This window comes from Sciurus carolinensis, chromosome 11, assembly GCF_902686445.1.
Source record: "Sciurus carolinensis chromosome 11, mSciCar1.2, whole genome shotgun sequence".
In the NCBI taxonomy this organism is placed as follows: Eukaryota; Metazoa; Chordata; class Mammalia; order Rodentia; family Sciuridae; genus Sciurus; species Sciurus carolinensis.
In genome coordinates, this window is record NC_062223.1 from 65,254,038 (window position 1) to 65,275,268 (window position 21,231).

At 50.2% G+C, this 21,231-nt stretch overlaps 1 protein-coding gene across 1 annotated transcript in view; it reads left to right on the top strand.

Annotated features, from left to right (window-relative positions):
• Positions 1-21,231, top strand: part of Galnt18 (polypeptide N-acetylgalactosaminyltransferase 18) — a 319,132-nt gene that overhangs the window by 142,663 nt on the left and 155,238 nt on the right. Inside the window, exon 2 of the mRNA XM_047516346.1 lies at positions 15,961-16,153. Coding sequence (XP_047372302.1) covers positions 15,961-16,153 — 193 coding nt within the window. The remainder of the gene's footprint in view (positions 1-15,960; positions 16,154-21,231) is intronic.

Sequence of the window (21,231 nt, forward strand, 5' to 3'; positions counted from 1 at the left end):
GCAGCTGCAGCCACAACCCACCATCTGAAAGGAGTTCTGCTCCTGGATCCCTGGGGGCTCCATGGTGTTGGGTTGCTGCAGAGCCACAAGTCTTCACTCTTTTTTTTTTTTTTTTTTTTAATTACATGGAGTTTTGTTGTTGTTGTTGTTTCGTTTTGTTTTTAGTTGTAGATGAACACAATACCTTTATTTTATTTGTTTATGTGGTGCTGAGAATTGAACCTAATGCCTCATGCATGTGAGGCAAGCACTCAACCACTGAGCTACAACCCAGCCCAAGCCCTGGCTCTTGACATGGGCTTCTACATGTCCGTGTGGAGAGGCAACAGAGCCCTCCCTCCCACCATGGGCACACACAGTGTGCGTGGCCAGCAGGCACACCAGGGATGCCTGTCTTCTGACCATCCAGGGCTTCCAGCCTCCTGCACCCAGGCGAGGAAGGCGATCACCTCAAAACACACTGCCTATGTTCAGAGAGGGTCAATTTATTTCCCATCCTTTATTAATCAAAGACACATGTAACTGTTGAGCAGAGCTTCTGACTTCTACTAAGCAAAAAGTTTTTCAACCCTGAGTCTTCTAGAAATCTCACACAAAGCCCAGGAACTGAGTCCTTCTGTTGATCTTTTGGACCTTTTGGAAACAACTTACAGACCCTCAGAAATGCCCAGGGCTCACCACCTGCTTGGCCATCCCTCCTTCTGCCCAGCTTTGCCTCTGTATCGCCTGCACAAGCTTTTACCTTTCTGAGAGATGTGTGACTTGGCTTCCTTCTCTTTCTTGGGGAATGAGACAGAAAGACTCACTAGTTTGGGGGATTAAAACCATTTTGTTTAGATGAGGACCCTTTCGTAGAAGGATTTCTTATGCAAAATCTCATGTGTAGACAGATTAAATTGGAACCCCTCCGGTAATGGGGGAAGACTCCCCTAACTCCACTCAGGGTTCATCTTCCCCAAGGAGCCTCCATAGAGTTCTGGTTAAGTTATTTTCCATTATAAATGGAGGGTGGTCATGTCATTCCTCCTCTTATGGGGGCTTCATATCAAAATCTTAGGAAACTCAGATGACGTGTACTTATGCATATTTAAAATAGTCCTTGTTTTGTTTTGTTTCAGTTATGATATTTAATTTTTTTCAAATGTCAAGTAAAATAAAAGGAAGGTGGGAGTTTTAACATTTATAAAAAGGGGGCATTGGATTATAAGTGTTGTAATCCATTGATCTAGATCCATCATGACCCATCAGGAGATCATGGAATCAATTTACTAGGTCATGTCCTGCATTCTTCCTTAATGGAATATGTTAGAATAAAATAGAACATCTCAGAGTCAGTCCCACATAGTAAAGCTAAAGACTGTTTTGCAAACTGCTGTTTACCCCATGAGTGTTTGTACATGTGTATGAGATGTACTGAGTGTAATGCAAAAATACAGTTCCTACTATAGGTTATGATCATTAAAAGTCTAGAAACATTGGTCTGCCTTCGTTTCACATATGCATTTGGGAGATGTCCCAACCCACTGGCCTGAACAGAGTGCCCGTGGCGAGAAACGCAGTGAGGTGGAGGGATCAAGGAGGCAGAACACATCAGCAGGGTGTACCCCTCTCTTAGAGGGAGCTCAGCGCCCTGCACACCATCCTGCAAGCCCACTGCTCTACCGGGGCCTCAGAGAAGACAAGGAGGTTAGGATAGAGCTGGCCTTGCCCAAGTCCAGTCCAGCCACAGTGTCTATTTTAGTCAGCTTTTTCTCTGCTGTGACTAAATGACCCAACCAGCACAAATGTAAAGGAGGAAAGGTTTATTTGAGGCTCACCATTTCAGAGGTCTTAGTCCATAGATGGCTGGCTCCATTCTTTGGGATTCCAGGTGAGGAAGAACATCATGGCAGAAGAGCATGGCAGAGGGAAACAGCTTGCATCATCAGGAAGCAGAGAGAGAGACAGAGAGAGAGAGAGAGAGAGAGAGAGAGAGAGAGAGAGAGAGAGAGAGAGAGAGACTCCACTCTCCAGATACAAAATATATACCCCAAGGCCATGCCCCAATTCCCTCCTCCTCCAGCCACACCCTACCACTTCAATTAATCCCATCTGGAATAATTCACTGGTTGGGTTAAGACTCTTACAACCAATCACTTCTCCTCTGAACCTTCCTGCATTGTCTCACATGGGAGCTTTTGGGGGACACCTCACATCCAAACCATAACAATGTCTCATCTGAGGTGAGTGGAGAGGGGGGTGTGTGAGGTGGTCACTCCCTCTGATTACTCTCAACAGCAGAGCAGCTTGTCACCTCCAGACCTCCCTGGTCATGGAGACCACTCTTGGGACCCTGCCCACACTGCGTCCTAACCTTGCACTCCTGGTTGCTCTGATCTCTGGGCTGCTGAGATGCCGTGGCTGCTGGATCATGAGCACCGGCAGGAGCCCGTGCAGCCTGGAGGAGCCGTGCTCAAGCTGTGAGGAACCTGGTAATTTCCTGCAGAGTGACAGTTCCACCACTATAGCAAAAAAGCCGAGACAACCAACTTAGAAAGAGAGAATGCTTAGTTCAGCTCACGATTATGGAGGTGCCAGTCCATGGTCAAGTGGCCGTGTTGCTCTGGGCCTGTGGTGAGGTGGTGTGTCATGGTGGAAGCATGTGGCAGAGCAAAACTGCCCACCTGTGGCCAGGAAGCAAAAGAGAAGAGGAGGAAGGGGTGGGGTCCCCGAATCCCCTTCAAGAGTATGCCTCCAATGACCTTAGGACCCCCACAAGGCCCCACTTCCTAAAGATCCACAACACTTCCCAACAGCACCACCCTGGAGACCAAGCCATTGACTTGTGGGCCTTTGGGGGACATTGGACATCCAAAGCATAGCAGAGGTCTCCCTGTTTACCAGCCCCAGGCTCCAGGTTGCAACAGACCAACCTGGCAGGAAGACCACCATCTGCCCACTCAATGCTGGATACAGTGGCCCTCACAATATGGCACTGGGCGCCCACACCCATGGCTTCCCTGACACCCCCACCTCAACCTCAGTAGGAACAGGACTGAGGCTCAGGAGCAGACCTTCGTTGGGCGTCTCTCAGCGACTCACCCCAGGGGACCAGCGGACTCTGGATTCTCTCCACCCTCTTCAGGAGCATAGAGGAGCTGCCCTGGGTTCTAAGTTCCTCTATGCCAAACATGGTGGAGCAGATGGCGAAGTGGGGAGCTGCACTCCACCCGCAACGACTTTCCAGGTTCACTCATAACTCTACCCTAGCTCCCACCATAGAACCTCCACCAGCAGCAATAGGGACAGTAACAACACACAGTATGGGTGTGTACATAGGATACATAGGGCTCTGTTGCTAATTTCACTTCTCACAAAAACCCCACAAGGAAGCAGTTTTTTTTATTATTCCCAAGTCTCCATATTAGAAAATAGGCACAGAGAGGTTAAGTGACTTGTGCCAGGTCACAGAGAGGAAGTGGTGAAGCCAAGTTCCAGACTTAGGCAGTGTGGCTCAGGGGTCTCGCACTTCACTGTCAGGTCAGGCTGTGTCTCTGCACAGCTGCATCTCGAGACTTCTTGGTTGAATAAATGAATTTCATTTTATTTCTAATTCCAAATTCATGGAGTGTAATTTTTGCCTGTCTGAGGGAACCCAGAAAAGATAGAGCAAGTCAATGTGTCTTCTTCCATGTGCTGGGGTCCACCAGCAAGTTGCTGTCTGAGTCGCTAACCCCGAGGAAAGGGCAAGTGACCAGGCTTAGTGTCTCTATCCTGAAGAGAAGGCGTTAGTGGCCTGTGAAAGGCTGTGCATCAGATGCCCCCTGGCTGACCACCAGCCTCACAGCACAATGCAGAGGAAGAGCCTCTGGTCTGCAGGGTCTCTGAGCAGAGCACTCATCCTCAGATCTGGGCCTGAAAGACCTCGGGCCTCCCTAGAAGGCTGGCTTGCCCTCTTGTGATTTCTTCCCAGGCTTCATATGTGCACTTTGAACATGTGTTTGTAGACCAAATACTCATGATTATGGATGAATATCCAGACTCTGGATAATCCCGAGACCCACTGAGGAAGCCTGGTCTGACCTTGTGCATGAGGTAGCAGTGTGGATGCTTTTCAAAGCCCATGGCTGACAGCGATAGATAAGCATGGGACCCTATTCACTGCGTCCTGGACATGCAGAGTGTCTTTGTCCAAAACCTCAGCTTATTTTGTCTGGCAGTGGCTGTGCCTGCCTCCTTCCTCTGCCTCAGGTGCCCAGGCAGCACGACCGGGTTGGTAAATTAAGAATCCGCCAGATGGGAAGGACTAATTTTCCCCCTTTCAAAAATCACAGGCATGACAGGGTTTGCACACGTTGCGCCGGACACACGCTGCATCCCTAACAGAGCACAGAGACATCATAAAGGTCTCACATCTTTCATGTGATAAATATTTCCACCGTCATGCTCGAGAAATGGATTTTGTTTGAAAATGGCCTATTTCCTTTGATGCTTTCTTTGACGTGGATTCAAAGCCTTTCCTGATCCTGCTGGGGCCCGGGGTTGGGAGGACCTGTTTGTTAACTTTTTCGAAGGACAAATCCACTTCTCTATGCTGCAGTGCAGCCGCGGCCCAGGGGGACTGGGAGATTTACAACTGAGGGCTGTAATGAAAAGCTGGCCAGTGACCGACAGCCCCTGGGAGTGATGTGCTCGACCTGGGGGCAGCCCTGGCCAAGATGGCATGCACCACCTAGGGGCGTGTGAGCAGACCCCAGGCTCACCAGGCCCTGGCTCATATTTATTCTTCTCTGCTGGAAATTGCACTTAAAGATTCAGATATGGGTTATTTAACCAGAGTGGAGCCCCATAATATTTCTTCTGCAAATTTGTTTTTACAAGTGTTCTTCTCTGGTCTTTGAAATGGCATATTTTTAATGGTCTTGCTCCATGCAGTGAGCAGCCCCCTGGGACTAGAAGAATCTATTCTCAGGACAAGCCTTTGTAGGCTGCTGCAAGCTCCTGTGAGGATGCACCCATGTGTGAGGATACAGCCATGAGAACTGAATGGAACAGAATGGACCCTCTGCTCTCCTCTGAGGACCTGGGTTGATGTCCCCAGGCCTGCCTCCCTACTAGCCTGGCACACAGGTTGCAGAAACTTTCTGTAGATCAAGACGTAGGCCCCTTCACTGGCACGGGGTCTCTGAGGGAGGAAGTTTGACGGTTTTCCCAGGGCCCAGGCTGGGGTGTGGCTGCCTCAGAAGTTCTGTGCATACTCACGCACCCACTGAGCACAGTAGGAGCCACTGCTTAGGAGAGCCCTCTTGGGTGCTGGAAGAAACAAGGAATGAAGGCAGCTGTGTGATGTCTGCCAATGCTTGGGAACCATGCCCTACAGCAAGTTGCTGCCCCTTCAGACCAGAAGGAAGATGCTGGAAACAGGCAGGCTTCCTAGGAGAGGCTTCTGAGACAGGAGAGTGAAGGGTAGAGTTCTGTTACAGAGGAAAGGTGCACGTGATTTTTGCAGCTAAATGCAGGTTGTAGGTTTCTCAAAGCAAGGACCCTGTGGCACATCCCAGCACTTTACAGGGAATGATAGCTGCTGGAGGGTCTGACGCTGGTCTGGACTTCAGGCTCACCTACTGCCAGGGGTCACACTTCTTTCCCCCATGGTGACCAGCTCTTGCATCAGGAGAACTGTGGTACTTGAACATTAACAGGGTCAGTCCTGCGAGTTCCTTCCAGGAAACTGACATGTGGCAACAAAGTTGTGTTTTATGTGTGAACAGTGAGGTGTATATTTAGAAGTCTGGGTGCTCAGCCTTGGGCTGCCAGCTCTCAGGGGAGGGGAAATGATGGTGTGTGCTTCCGAGTTCATTATATCTCCTAGGCAGAATTCTAGGTTTAAAGGGTTGCTTTAAAGTAGCAAGTAATGGTGCATATAAATCCTGGTTCCTAAGATATGTACATTTGTCACTCCCTAAAATGAGTTTTTCACATGTACTTTATATGGTTGGCTTGAAATATAAAACTTGGACCCTTTAATAGCAGCCTTCATTCTGCATAATTTCTAATCAGGTCGGTTTCCATTTCTCTGTGATGTGTGTGCACGCTATGAATTCTGGCTGCACCAGCCACCTCAGCAGTGAGCTGGCCATTCCTAGACCCAGAACCACCCTGTGCAGGTTAGGGAGGGCACCATAGTGCCAGCCCTCTGTGACTTGTTGTGGATATGTAGCTGGAAGGAGCCGTCATGGAATATCCAGAGTGAGCTCACAGAACCAGGCATCTTCCTCTTCCTTGCCTGCCATGTCAGTCCAGACTCAAGGGACCCTCCCCCCACGACTTGTTCTCTAGCTTCTTGCTAGGACTTGCCACCCTTCCTAAGTCCTAGCACCCCTGTCTGGGGCTGTCTTCCCAAATCCTTGCTGGCCCCTCCAAGAGTGCAGGGCATGACTCCTCCAACCCTGCCCTGGCTGCTCTTCTCAGTGACTTGGACTGCCATTGTCATGAGTGCCTTTTATCCTTCGCAAGCAGGACTGACCTAGGTTCCACTCTCAGCCAGCCAGGTGGACTAAGGTTGTGTGGCATGAAACTGATGCCAGGGAAGTCAGAGTGCATCCTCCATGGAATGGGGCAGATGAGTATCAAAACCGGCAGCAAGACAGGCATGGTGGTGTGCATGCCTGTAATCCTAGCTCAGGAGGCTGAGGCAGGAGGATCGCAAGTTCAGAAGCCAGGCCCAGCAACTTAGGGAAACCCTGTACCAAAAAAAAAAAAAAAAAAAAAAAAAAAAAAAAATAGTACTTTACCCACATTCCCTCCTTTATTCCTCACTAACTCTACCTGGGAGGTGTTGGTCTCACCATTTACAAGTGAGGAAATAGATCCTGAGCAGTGAAACCTCATCCTTCTAGTAAAGGAAGCCATGAATCTGAGTCTGCTCCATCACTACACTTGGCCAAATCTGCCCTGAATGATTTCCTTGGGATACAGCCACGCCCATTCATGTACACATTATCTATGGCTGCTTTGAGTCATTGTGACAGAGAACACGTGACCTGAAAACCTAAAACCATACAACTGGTCTTGAATAGAATAAAGCTTGCCAGCCATTGCCTCACACTGTACTACCTGCTATGACTTCCATGCTACTGAATTCAGGTGGTTCGATGCACGTGCCAAAGTGCATTTTTCTTAGGTGTGGCCTGTTTTAGTCAGCTTTTTTGCTCCTGTGACTAAAAGACCTGATCAGAACATTGTAGAGGAGGTAAAGTTTATTTCGGGGCTCAAGGTTTCAGAGGTCTCAGTCCATAGAAGGATGGCTCCATTCCTCAGGGCTCAAGGTGAGGCAGGACATCATGATGGAAGAATGTGGCAGAGGGAAGCAGCTCACATGGTGATCAGGAAGCAGAGAGAGAGACTCCACTCACCAGATATAAAATATATCCCCCGAAGTCATGCCCCCAATGCCCACCTCCTCCTGCCACACCCTACCCACCTTCAGTTACCACTCAGTTAACCCCATCAGGGGATTAATTCACTGATTGGGTTAAGGCTCTCATAACCCAATTATTTCTCCTCTAAATCTTCTCGCATTGTCTCACACGTGAGGTTTTGGGGGACACCTCACATCTAATCCCTAACATGGTCCATATTGTTCATCAGATTTTGAGAGTCTGGAACATCCTGCACCTTCTTGAACAGCAACAAAAAAAAAAAGCAATAGCAAACAGAACATCAGCTGTAGAACATTAGCTTAGGGAGTTTTGAAAACTAGACCTGGGTGGCCGAATGCCAGAGCACAGCAGCAGGAGGCGGAGCACAGGCCTGGAGTCCTTGGAACTGCAGGGCTTCTGCCAGCACCAGGAGAGGTTGCCACAGGACTTGCCTGGCACTGTCTCCTTTGTTGTTGCTTAACTGGTGCCCAGGGATGCAGGGCCAAGGTGACTTCAAGGTCAGTGGTGGGTGGGAAGGATGGGGCCCCTCCACAGCTCCTGGCTGCCTGCTGCCTGGAGTGCACCTGGTGTTTGGATAACATGGACGACAGTCCTGCGAGGATAGTACTGGGCAGGTTCCTGGGTGGGGGTTGAGAGGGCAGCTGTGCTGGCACATGGTAGACTCTCAATAAATGTCAGCTATTGTTACTTTGCCTCACTACAACTCCAAGGGTAAAGTACTTTTATAGTCTGAAAAACTGCAACGATTGATCTTTGACTGTGGCAGCAGAATAATGTCCGCCCAAAGATGTACATGGCCTCACCCTGGAACCTATGAATGTGCTTCTTCCATGGAAAAGGGAAACTCAGGCTGCATATGCAGCCAATGTTGCCAATCAGCTGGCCTTAAAATTGGGGGAGTAGCCTGGGTTAACCAGGTGGGCCTAAGGTGACTTTAGAGGCCAGGGCCTGAGTGCAAGTGGGAGGCAGAAGGGGTCAGAGTGCTGTGTGTGGAGGGACTCCACCCACTGCGTTAGCTTTGAAGATGAGGAAGGGCCATGAGTCAGGAACAGATCCTCCCTAGAGCCTCCGGGAGGAACCAGCCCCTCTGACACCTTTGTTTTAGCCCAGTGAGACTCCAGTCACCCGCTAACTTCCAGAACTGTAAAGTAATGAATTTGTGTTCTCTTAGGTCACTGAGTTCCTGGTCATTTGTTACAGCAGCCATAAAATACTACTCACTGTGCATCTGTCTGAGGGTTTGCTAAGCCCTTTGCCGGTATCTGTGATCTCACTTGCCCTTTGCAACGTGCTTAGGGGTACATATGATGCTTTCCGTTCAGTCGATGGGCAAGCTGAGGTTTGGAGAGGTTCAAGAGCTTGATGAAGGTTCCACAGGCAGGAGCCCCTCTGTCTGGTGGACTGAGCCCTTGTGACGCCCACTCTTGACATGACAGGGGGCCACTCTCCTGCCTGTGGATTGCCCTCACTTAGGAGGAGATGCCCTGAGGAAGCCTCTCTTCTTCCCCCTGCAGGACCTGGTGGCAGCTGTCCCAGATCACCTCTCCTGCTTACGAGTAAAGTCCTTGTTCTGAGGCAGCTATCAGGACCCCTTCCTTCCCATTACTTCCAAGCTCTTTCTTGTCTGATTCCACGTCTTCATTTTAGCAGCCCGGAAGACTCCTGGAAGAGAGAGTCTAATTGTGGGGGCTACTGGCAAAGGACCATCAGTTCCTACTCTGATGGATTACCAGAGCCAAGGAGAGGTTACCCTCTACTTATCAGGGTAACTCACTCTGATAGGGCTCTGAACACCTCAAAATCTGGGAATTTTCCCTTGGGATCCCAATAAGAAAAGTACCACTCTGATGTGCTAAAGTCCCCTGACTCCCCCAAGGTGAAGCTCAACCCCTGGCCCCATTTTACAGAAGCAGAGTTGGGGCAGATTTGCCCAGCACTAGAGGACAGAGTCTGCCGAGGCTCCTGGCTTCCCAGGCTGCCGGCTTGGCTCAGTGCCTCCAAAGCTGGAATTTCAACCTTAAAGTTGGGTGTTGGAAGAAGAGGGAGGGAGACAGCATCCCTGGCTGTGGCATGGAAAGAGGTGGCACAGCAGATGAAAGCTGCAGGTGGGACCTGGATGATGCCACTCGGCTCTTCCAGGCGTCGCCCCTTCCTGTGTAGTGCTGTGAATCCCGCCCTCCTTAGCAGGGTCAGGAGGAACTGCAAACAGCATGGTCTTCTCCAGAGACGCCAGACATCAAGCTCTTTAGTGGAAATAATGGAGACTTCTCACCAGCAGGAAGTCGGCAGGCAGTTTACTGAGAGCTGAAAAACGTACATTTCTGGACATTCAATTAGCCCTTTTCTTTTTAACTCTCAAATAAAGCATGCACCAAGGCATCTCAAGAGTTGAGGAAAAGTTTTCTGAAAGTCATTGAGCTGAATGTTTAAAATGGGTGATATTATGGTATGTAAATTATACCCAGGAGAGCTGTTTTGAAAGCCAGTGAGGAAGGAAAGGAAATCCTGCTTGAAGAATTCTACCTGGGACACTCGACATCACTTGGAACTCCCTCATTTGATGTTTAACGTTCATTTTTCCTAAATCTGACTTCACACTCAGCCCCATAGCTACCTGGCAATCTGTTGCCATTTCACAAGGGAAGAAAACAGAAGCTTAAAGGGGCTGTTGGTCTTTCCCAGGAAGAATGACTAGCAGGTACAAGAGTGGAGAGGAGGAGGTCCCCAGGACAGTCTGAGAAGGGGGCCAGCAGGCAGGACCATCATTCTGTGCCCTGAATGAACTTTAGACACAGGGCCCAAGTGCCCTGTGCAGACAACTTCCTGGGACCTGGGCTGCCTGTGTGTTTCTCCCACCTCCATCCACTGGGTCTGGATCCCTCACCAAACACCCAAAGCTTTGACTCTGAGCACAACCCCAGGGCAGAGACAGAAACTGCTGTGGCCACAGGACTGGCTGCTGGGCAGAAGCTGGGTCCCCTCCCCACCCACCCTCAAAGCCTTCTTAGCTGTCCCCTGTGCCAGAGAGAGGGTCATATGGTAAACCGAATTAAAATCATAAGGAACAAGAAGGCTTCATCAGTTTCCCGAGAAAACATCCTGACAGGAACCCAAACTGAGGGACTAAAAGCAGAGCCATTGTTTCTGCTTCCACCTTGGCGGTAGGCTGGGGTTGATCCTGTGAGCTACATCCTGTGTGTGGCTCTGTCTGCCTTCTCGAAAAGACCTGAGCATCCCTGCTGCCCAACCCACCGTGGGAGCCCGAGACCACTTTGACCTCCAGGAGCACCAGTGCAATAGGATCCCTCCCATTGTCTTATCCTACAATCCCAGGAACAGAGATGGGTGTGGGGTTCTTGTTCAGGAAGAGGTCTGGGCTGCAGACTCTCCTGAAACTTCCCTGAAAAGACACCAGCACCTCTGAATTTCTACCTGCAGCTCCGGCAAGAACTGGCAAAACTCAGCTCCAGATGACAGTCTCCAGGGAAGACAGCATTGCAACGTCTGTTTCACTTCCGAGCCCATCTTTCCATCTATCCTGCGTCTCAGAACCACCAAGACCTTGGAGCAAAAGTCAGCATGGCAGGGCCAGCCCCTGTTTGGACTGCCCACCCAAGCACCCACCCCCATGCAGGGGTTCTTCTTACTTCCTTCAGGAGCTGGCAAAGCCTTGGCAGGGTGTCCAGATGCGCTCCTCTTGACTGGCTAATTAGCCTATGACGAGGCTCAAAGCCGTGGTTTTTGTTGTATGAACTGCTCCAAGCTGTGCAAGCTCTTCTCTGCCCCACTTCTCTCCTGTCTCTGGGAATTAGCATGGAGCTTGTCAGGATGCGTCTGTAATGTTCCACTCTCGTTATCAGGCTATATGTCAGGCTCAGTGGGCAGGTCTCTAAGATCGTATTGTGGCATTTCTCTGATGCACTATGTGATCATTGGTAGAACTTTCTGGAAAGCAGGTCATGCACAATGAGGACTGGGCATTACCATGGGGAAGCAGATGTACTGAGAAAGTGTGTCTCTAGAAACCTCTTGTTCTATTCACAGGGGCCAGCCCAGGAAGGGCTTGAGCAAGTGATAGTCAAAATAAATTTGACAGGCAACTGCAGGGTGCAGGCCCTAACCAGTCTGCAGGAATGCTGAGCACACAGGGCAGGGGCCTGGTGCTTCTGGCTGGGCCTGGCATGTGCCTTTTAGTTGCTGGCTGGTGAAAAGCCATCTGAGGAAGGGCCTGCACAGCTGGAGGAGCAGAGACCACCTGAATGGCTCTGGTGGCAGCCGTTTTTGCTGCTCTGAAGGTATGTCCACAGTTAGCAGCTGGTGCACACCAGCACAGGCCAACTGAGGAGCTCCCGGAGCCTGAGATTTCTCATCCTCAAGTAGGTTTTTCCCCTCCCAAGTAACTCTTGGCCTATGACACGCGGGCAGGTCTGTGGTCAGGCGGATGTAAGACCAACAATAAGTCCTCAATGTCTCTGATCTGCAGCATCCTTCTATCTATATGGGAATGGTAAGACCTCCATCTCAGAGGAGGCAGGAAGGTCTGGCCTCAGCACCTGGCAGAGGCAATGCTGTGGGTTGGGGGTGCTATACTAGGGCATCTGCTCTCAGAGCAAAGATTTTGCCAAAGATGCCCAATATCAGTCTGCAGTTGGACCTCAAATAATGCATTCAGCTGCTTGGGATGGCGCCTTTGGTGATATTGGCATGTTGGACTTGGAGATGTGTGTTTGGAGGTTCATAAACTACTTTCAGATGATGTGACTAATCCCACACCTTTCAGTTTTACACTCTTTGTTGTGGTGTTCTCCCCTTCGTCCACTGGCTGTCCCAGACCTGATTAGACCCTGGTGGCTCTGATTCTGTTTCCTGAGCTACCGACCTGCCCAGCATCCTGTCTTTGGACCTTGAGCCCCACACCGTGCTCTTTCCTGCTTTGGCATCTTTGCTTCTTGACTCTTCCTTCGGGAGCCCTCGATCCCTGAAACGATGCTTCTCTCTAGTTACCCCGTCATTTGGTTGATCAGATATGCCCAGCTAGGTGTAAACCCCAGCAGGGACCCCCCTGCCAAGTCTGCTCCTAGTAGCAGTCTCGTCCTTGGGTGAAACATCCAAAGATCTGGCCACCTCAAGATAAGTCCAAACACCCCTGGACACCTGCATAGCACCCAACCCAGGCAACTGTGGGGTCTCTTTGCCTGTGTCCCACTCTATCTCCTTGACCACATAGATCTGCTTTCTTACTAGATGAGGAAGTTGGCCCTGGAACTGGTTAAGGCTGCTTCTCTACGGACGTGAAGACTCTTCATCTGGTCATCAGTGTCTTTCAGAGCTGAGGACCTCAGGACAGGCATCTTTCCATCTCACCTAAGGGGGTGAGGATCCAGCTCAGTAGTAGTGCATCCTTAGATTCAATCCTCAGAACTGGAAAAAAAAAAAAAAAACCCTGTGTTATAGCCCTCAGGATTCTGAAACCATAGCCGATGTTCTTAACTAGCTTGGGGAATGAGAAGAAAAGAATGATGTGAGCAGGGTAAGGTCTCCTTGCCTAAGCGGGGCCACTGCAGGGCGCAGAGCAGGGCTGGCAGGGCTTTCTCTCCAAGGACCAGGTGTTACCCGTTTCCAACTTCACAGGCCCCTGGTCTGTCACACCCACTTGGCATTCTTCCTGTATCTCTAAAGCAGCAATAGATGACTGTAAGCAAATGGAAGTGACTGTGTTTCAGCAGAACTTCATTTTCAAAAATGTGTGGTGGGCTATGGACCACTGGGCGCCACCCTTTGTGTAGAGGAATGCAGGTGGAGTTGGTAAGAAGCTGGACCTTTGTTCCATGCCTGTGACAAGCTGGGTGACCTTAGAGTAGTCATTTGACCTCTTTGTCTTTGGTTTCTTCATGTCTAATAAGGGACCACTGTGGGTTACTTATTAACTAATTCATTTTAAAATGATGTATCGAGCTCCTCAGAAGAGCCACATAGTATTCTAGAAACTAAAGATAGAGCAGGAATCAGACAGACTTGGTCCTGCCCTCATGGAGTCCACACCCGTGAGGACCAAGGGAATAAGATGGCCCTGGATAAGGAAACCTCCTAGCACAGTACGTGGCTCTAGTCAAGGTCGCAACAAGTGTAACTTCCTTCCCGCTGTAGTTCCTGATTCCTCTTTGAGGACCCACTAGTTTCATGTTTGCTGTCATTTGTACCCAGACTGAATCAAAAGGTAGGGACACGTGGTGCTGTAACCCAGGATTTCAATATGTTTGTACTACATCATTATGCAACACAGGCCTAATTGTGAATCATAATTTTTTCATTAACTGATCTCATTTTACTTGGTAATATCCATTTAGGCATTTGAGAGCAATAAAACTACATTTCTTTTAAATATTATATGATTCAGTTGGTTCACTGATTTAGAGTTTTACTACCCCCCATTCCAAACGAATGAGTCATACATCTTTTTAGAGATAACAAGGACCTTCAGGATCATGCAAGCTGGTGCCTCCCATCAAGCCTGCCTCTGAGGGATGAAGAGTGAGCCAGCGCACCCTGGTTCTGGGAGGGAGCCGTGGGCAGGCCCGCGCACGCCTGAGCCCCTTGCTTTGTCTTAGAAATGCATGCTTGGTTTGCCTTTTATTCTACAATTTATTGTACTCTGTTTGATGGATCTGAGTTTCCTTTTTACAACTTTAGAAGAAATTGGTAACATGTCATTGGAGTCAGAGGCAGTGAATACAGTGGTAGGGCTGGTGTCTGGACAGACAGACTTCCCAGGATTGAATCCCACCCAGCTCCTTCGCTTCCTTCTTTGTGAACCTGAGCAAGTCTCTTGCCCTCTCTGTGCCTCGCTTCCTTCCTTCTGTGAAATGGAGATGATCAAGGTGAGAGGAGTCTACAGGGGGACATGCTTAGAGGAGAGCCTGGCACTCAGTCTGTGCTGAGTTTTATGGTCATGTCAGGGTCACACATGTGTCCAAAATGGAGGATGTGGCCCTGAGAGGAGAGATGCTTGATGCTTCCTTACTTAGTGAGTTCAGCCAGCTCCTGGGAGTCCAATTAATGCATCTTTTTTTTGCATCTCTCTCTCTAAAATCTCTGGCACCTGTATGCTCTGTCTGCTTTGAGAATCATGGGCTCTAAGTCACCTCTCACCTGGTGATGGCTCCACACATTTCATGAGGGCTTTCCACTGCTGGATCACCTGCTCCACGCTGGGAGGAACCTGGGTGCTGGAAGGCTCCCCTTTCTGTTCCCAGGCCTCTTCCTCTCCCAAATCAGCTCTTAGAAAAGTGACCCAAGAGGTAGTGGCAGCCTGTAGTTCTGAAAGCCCTAATCTAGAAGAACTGGGGACCCTAGCTCCCTGCCTGTGTCTAACCAGTGCCTTTAGGAGTGCTATGTATCCATTGGCTCCCTATGGATGGCTGAGGAATGGACATTGGAGGGTCCTACACCTGCCACTCCTCTTCCCGACCAGCTTCCACCTTCCTGGGTCTCTGTTCCATTCCAGGCCTGTGCCTTGTCTCTTACTTACCTCCATATTTATAGCCTAGAAGGTGCTGTCCAGTGGGCTAGCATCTCTGACTAGTCTCTCTGATTCCAGACCTTAACTGGGGAACTAATTTGAAAGCCACGGTCTACCAGCCATGTCTGGCAAGGCCTTTCTGTTACCCGCTTCCCCATAAAAAAGGCTTAAATGACCTTCCCTTGCTATAATAGCCCTAGTACCCTTGCCTGGACACGCCTTCCGAGGTACATGCTGATCCACGTGCTTTGTGTATGTTGTTTAATGCGATCCTCACTGGGGGCTAACATGTTCTCCATGTCACAGCTGGGGAGTTCCACATGGGCAGGCTGAGTGTTTGCGGTGATTTCATAGCCGGCATGTGGTGAGCAGGATTTGAATCCATCCGTGTGTGATTCCACAGCTCCTGCTCCTCCAGCTGGAAACACCCTTCCGAGTTCCTGGGGTGACCCAGTGTGGGGCTGCCGCCACAACATCCAGGCGTCCAGTGAGCAGCACCCCGCGCGTAACAGGTTGAGGATGGTTTGCCTGTCACCTGTGTCCTATCCCCTCTCCTGGTGGACAACAGCCAGCTAAATGCCACATGGTGGAGCCAGCCAGCTCTCAGCATGACCAGACAATGCAGAAGGAGATGGCTGGCCAGCGCTGGGCAGAGGAGAAGACCCCCAGCTTGGGGACCTGGGGTAGAGAAGGGTTGTAGGGAAAGGGGTGCAAGCTGGGGAAAGAGAAGCAGAAGCCCATGTCGAAGCCATGGGGCACCAGGCTCACATCCTTAGCCCACTGGCAGACTCTGCCAGATGTACTTCTACATCCTTTATGTCTAGTGGTTGTTGGATGGATGAAGGGGTGTATTCATGGATGAATGAATTATTGGAAAGCATGAAAATTCCATTTTCCCCTCACTCACCAAGAAGGGGCTAAGATCTTGACCCAAGACCATTGTGAGGAAGGGAAAGTGGTTGTCGTGGCATATGCAGGGGTACACTCTGACCACTGTCTCCTTGTCCCTTTTTCCTCCAGAGGCTCCTGCAAAGCCTGAGGAGGCAGAGGCTGAGCCCTTCACAGACTCCTCTCTGTTTGCGCACTGGGGCCAGGAGCTCAGCCCCGAAGGCCGGCGCGTGGCCCTGAAGCAGTTCCAGTACTACGGCTACAACGCCTACCTTAGTGACCGCCTGCCCCTCGACCGGCCCCTGCCTGACCTCAGACCCAGTGGGTGAGCAGAGTCAGTGACGGGGCCCTCGTCAGACCTGCCTATGGGAGGATGGGTCCTCACAGTGTGGGGACATAGCCAGGACTGTGTGTTAGACTTTTGGGATTCCTTTCCTGCTTTTCTCCCTGGAATCAGTCTTTCCATTTGCTGGGTAGGGGGAGGGCTTCCTCCCATTAGGGATTGTGAGGATTAATAACCAAATTTACTCCTTAAGGGCACTAGAATCATCTGGCATTCTCGCTAATATGTCATTTTAACCCAATTAGTTGCATTTTTATGAACAATTTTTTTCCCTGTAAATTAGTTTTTTAAAGTACATCCATCTTCCAGGGCTAACAAGTCATTACACCCGACAGAAAGTCTGTCTTGACTTCTCTCTTTGTTACACAAGGATGTTCCTTTAAAGTTCAGTTAGAATTTTTATTACTCCTAATTATTAAAAATGTGGGCACGTACCAGAGCTGGGAAAATCTCATTAACTTCCCTGAGCTCCCCTACACCTTCTTTTGCCCCTTTTCTCCTCCTTTAAGAAATTTTCTGAAAGCTGCAAACTGTAGCTGCAAAAACTCTCTCATCTGGAGTTTTGGGGAAATATCTTGCAACTGGATTTGGAGACTATGTTCTTTTAGGGAGAAGAATTCAATTCAGTTCCATAAACACTTATGGAGCACCTGCTGTATGCTGTATAATTGAGTATGGTTATTCCCAGACCGGGAAGAACCTGATCTTCGCTTAAATATTATCCATTAAGTCCGATTCTGTGCCAGCCCCATCTAGGCCCCGGATGGAGCAGTGAATGACAGAGTCAGGACTCTTCGCCTTCACAGAGCTTGCATTTCACTTGATTGGGAACCAATAATAAACAAGACCAGTTAAACACATAGCATGCTCTGTGGTGGTAAGTGCTACACAGACATTTAAAATGAGGGAGGGTGATAGGGACCTGCTGGGATAGGAGTGGGGTTGCAATTTTATTTCCCTGGTGGTCAGAGAAAGTCTCACTAAGATGGAGCAAAGATCTGAAGAGCTGAGGAAGCAAGCCATGCAGACCCTGTCCTGGGGAGGGGGTGTGTCCTGGCAGAGGGACTGGCAAGTTCTCCCCTGAGTTATCAGCATGCTTGGCATGTTTTAGGAAGAGCAAGGAGACCCGCGTGACTAGAGCCAGGGGACGTAGCTGGAGATGAGGGCAGAGCGGCGATAAGGAGGCAGATCAAAGGGGCAGTGGTTCTCCCTCTTGGCTGCACATTTGCCTCATTGTGGGATCTTTAAAAACAGTCCTGATCCCAGAACTGTGTCCAGACCAGTGAAGTGAGTTTCCAGCGTGGTGCTCAGCCTCTGTGTTGCTGAGTGCTCCCGGGTGACTCCAGGGTGTGGCCCAAGTTGAGAGGCAGGAGAAGGACTTTGCAGGCTGTTGCCAGGTGTGGCTTTTGCTCTATGAAGCGGAGATCCATGGGATGTGCTGGAGCAGGTTAGTGACATGTTGGATTGTCATTTCAAAGGCCTCCCTGGTCACTGTGCTACTAGGCTGAAGGGAGCAAGGCTGGAAGCAGGGGGAGCAGTCAGGAGGCTGCTGCACACCAGGGGGAGGAGGAGAGGCGAGGGGCTCAGGACGTGATGGCAGCAGGACGGGTACTGAGATGGGGCTGGATTCTGGAAATTGCCAGACTTCAGCTAAGGGCCGTAGGACCTTGGCCCACAGAGAACTGCAGAGACCAAGCCTGGGGCTGGGGGAGGAGCTGGTCTGATGTGGGGGCTCTGGAGAAGAGGGGGGAGAGCTGGGACCCTCTGGCTCCTGCAGGGGCTTGACCACCAACCAATCCGGCACAAAACACAGTCCAGCTCAATACCTGTTTGTTCACTATTAATGTGAAAACAAGAGGAAGCCACAGAAAGGGTGCACCTACACACTGCAGCCCGTTATGACCATAACCTCTTGACATGGATGGGCTCGTAGCGAGTGCCCTTCACGCTGTAGTGAGGGGTGGCAAGGTGACAGGTGGTCTTCCCGTTTTGAGTAGAGGAAGCTCTGTTAGTCAGCTATTCATCTCTGACAGGAACAACGTAGAGGAGGAAAAGTTAATTTTGGCTCAGGGTTTCAGAGGTTTCAGCCCACGGTTGGCCCACTCCATTGCTCTGGGCCTGAGGTGAGGCAGAGCACCATGGCAGAAGGCTGGGGCGGAGGGAGGCTGCTCAGCTCATGAAAGTCAGGAAGCAGAGAGAAAGCCAGTGAGAGAAGGAGACAAAGCATAACCCCAAGCGCATGCCTCCAGTGACCTACTTCCTCCAGCCACCTGCCTACGGCTCCCACTCAGTAATATATTCCCACTATTAATCCATCAAATGGATTCGTCCACTGATTAGGTCGCAGTTCTCGTAATCAAATCATTTCACCTCTGAACACTGCTGCAGTAACAGCAATGTTACTTTGGGGGTCACCTCGTATCCAAACCATAACAGAAGCCAAGGAGCAGAAGGAGTGAGTGTTTTGTGCGATGTCCCACAGCGTGTAAGTAGCCAAGCTGAGCCCTGAACCCATGTGCCTGTGGGCCAACTCCTGGCCCCGAGGCTGGCCCACAGCTGTGTTTATTTTGACAGTGCACAATGCTGCTGAGAGCTGACACTGGAGACCCTTCACCCGCATTGAGAGAGGTGCTCTGCCTGCTGTTACCTCCAGTGCAGTGTGCCTGGCACAGGGACTCTGAAGGACCCTCGGTGGGCAGGATTCTGCAGTTTCCTCCTCTGCTGCTGGAGAGCCCCAATAGACTTTCTCTCTGCACAGAGCTTTATAATTTGTGGGGTTTCCACGCCTCCCCTGAGGGCGCGGGGTGACTTCTGTCTGTTAGCCCCCTTTTCTAGATAGAAAAACTTTACCGCCCCTAAAAGGCAGAGAGGTTAGCTTTCTCACTCTTCAGGGAGGGCTCTGCACAAGTGGCTTTAGCAACGGGTGGTTTCTCTTTGCACATGGCTTCTGGCACATCTAGCTCAGAGCTCACATGCCAAACACACACCCAAGATGGAGAGCTGTCGATGAACCACTCGAGACAAGTATGTGCTTAGGTAGGACAATGCCTTCCTTTGTCTGGAAATTTCCATAAGAACATGCCTGCCTCATAATAAATGAGGCCTTCACTTGGCTCACCCTGTTTAATTCATTTTAGAAATTCTTTCTAATAACTTTACTCTCATCCTATTTCAAACATTCGTAGAGCATGAGCCATGTTTTCAGGCAAGCATTGTGTGTTTTATATATATTAACTCCTTGAGTCCTCACAGGAACTTTCTGAAGTGGATACTATTATCGGTCTTCATCTTACAGAAGAGGAAACTGAGGCACGGGGGGAATTACATGACTTTCCCAAAGTCAGTAATGGCGGGATGGGGGGAGGAGCCCAGATAGTCTGACAACAGAATGTGTGTGACCATTTGTGTTATACTACCGTGAGGTATCAATCCATGTCACTATCATAGGGGTGGTACGCCTGTTTTAACAGCAGCATTTGCTGACGAGTTTGGGAGGGATCTTCATCTGCTTCTACATTTTGGAAAAATTGTTTCAGTGAGCATCAGACCCATTACCAGGGCTCAGTGTGATGTCCTGAGCATGGCTTTTGATGGAACTGGACTGAGGTGGATGAGAGGGAGCCCCACATTAATGGCAGTATCCAGAAGTATATTGCCATGGGGTTCTTGCTTCTGCCTGGGATCCCATGCTTCCTGTTACCACCTGTTGGCTCTGGGGGCCTCTGTCCCTGGAGGGTTCTGGAGGAGAAAGTGGATGTTCGAGTCCTGCCCCTCCCTTCCATCTGCCCAGGCTGGTCCCTAGCTTTGTCTCCTTCCTGTGTGGGGAAAGATACAATCTGGCCCACCTTGTCACCTGGCTGAGGCAAGACGCCCCGTGCCCCAGGCACAGGACAAAGCATAACCAGAAGGGGAAAAGCTCCTCCAAGTTGTTGATGGGCTTTGTTAATTTATTCATCCAGCAAATGTCCACTGCTCACCCAGTGTGTAAAGAGTAGCAATTCATCAGACAGAAAAGGCTCCTGGAGTCTGCACCGAGCTGGGTGTATACATGGAAACAGATGGGAGGGCAAGGCAGGTGACCAGAAAACTTGCTGACGACCTCCTGGTGCCCTTGGGGAAGAGTCACCCTGGAAGCTTTTAGTGAGGCAGGAGCCTGGACAGGATGGGTGGCCCTGTGGAGGCCCTGTGCCTCCGTGGCCTCTCCAGGCAGACCTGGAGGGTGGCATCTGAAAGGAGCCCTCCTTTCCAAGGTTGACTGCCTTCCCCTGGGAAAGGAAGGGCATGGGAACAGGAAGCACACAGTTTCCTCAGCCTCATGTGCAAAGAGAAAGGACAGATTTCCTTTCCCTGTAGCCTCTGGGGAAATCCAAATGTCACTCATCCTCCATGGCCCCTAGGCCACCTAAGGGAGACAGGACATTGTCAGCCTCTTCTGGTGCCCCTCATGTACCTCACCCCACAATAAGCCTTGGGGCTGGGCAGGGATGTGCTTGCTTGCTTCCCGTGTTGGGATGACATGGAGCCGCAGGGGTGTAAAAGGAAGAAATGCCACATCCCGGCCTGGATGGACTTTGCTCTGTCCTTTATGTCACCAGAGGCAGATGCCAAACAGCCCGTGCCTTTCTCTGTGTGCTTCCTCCTGCTTCCTAGTGTCTACCTTCTTGGGGTCCAAAATAACCCACAAAGGACAAAAAAAAAAAAAGGAAAATAATCTAGCCTTGATTTGGTGTGGACTAGAGGCATGAACATTTGTCAATGCTCATAGAACTGTATGTTTAAAATCTGTGTTTTGCTGCATGTAAGTCAAACATTAATTTTTTGAAAACTGAAAGCATGAGAAAGTGATCCAAGAAGTCCTTTGCTACAGGGTGGAAGGGGGGATAGAGGTGATATCTTTTGGGGAGGTCACTGAGAAGATCGGGGTGAGGGGAAGGGGGTCATGCAGGGTTGAAGCCAGCTGTCCAACTCGGGGCAATGAGAGAGGCTGAGCTTCCTTCCCTAGGGAGAGCCAGGTCAGGAAGGTGGCACTTCAGTGTCCCTGGTGCTGTTGTGACAGACAC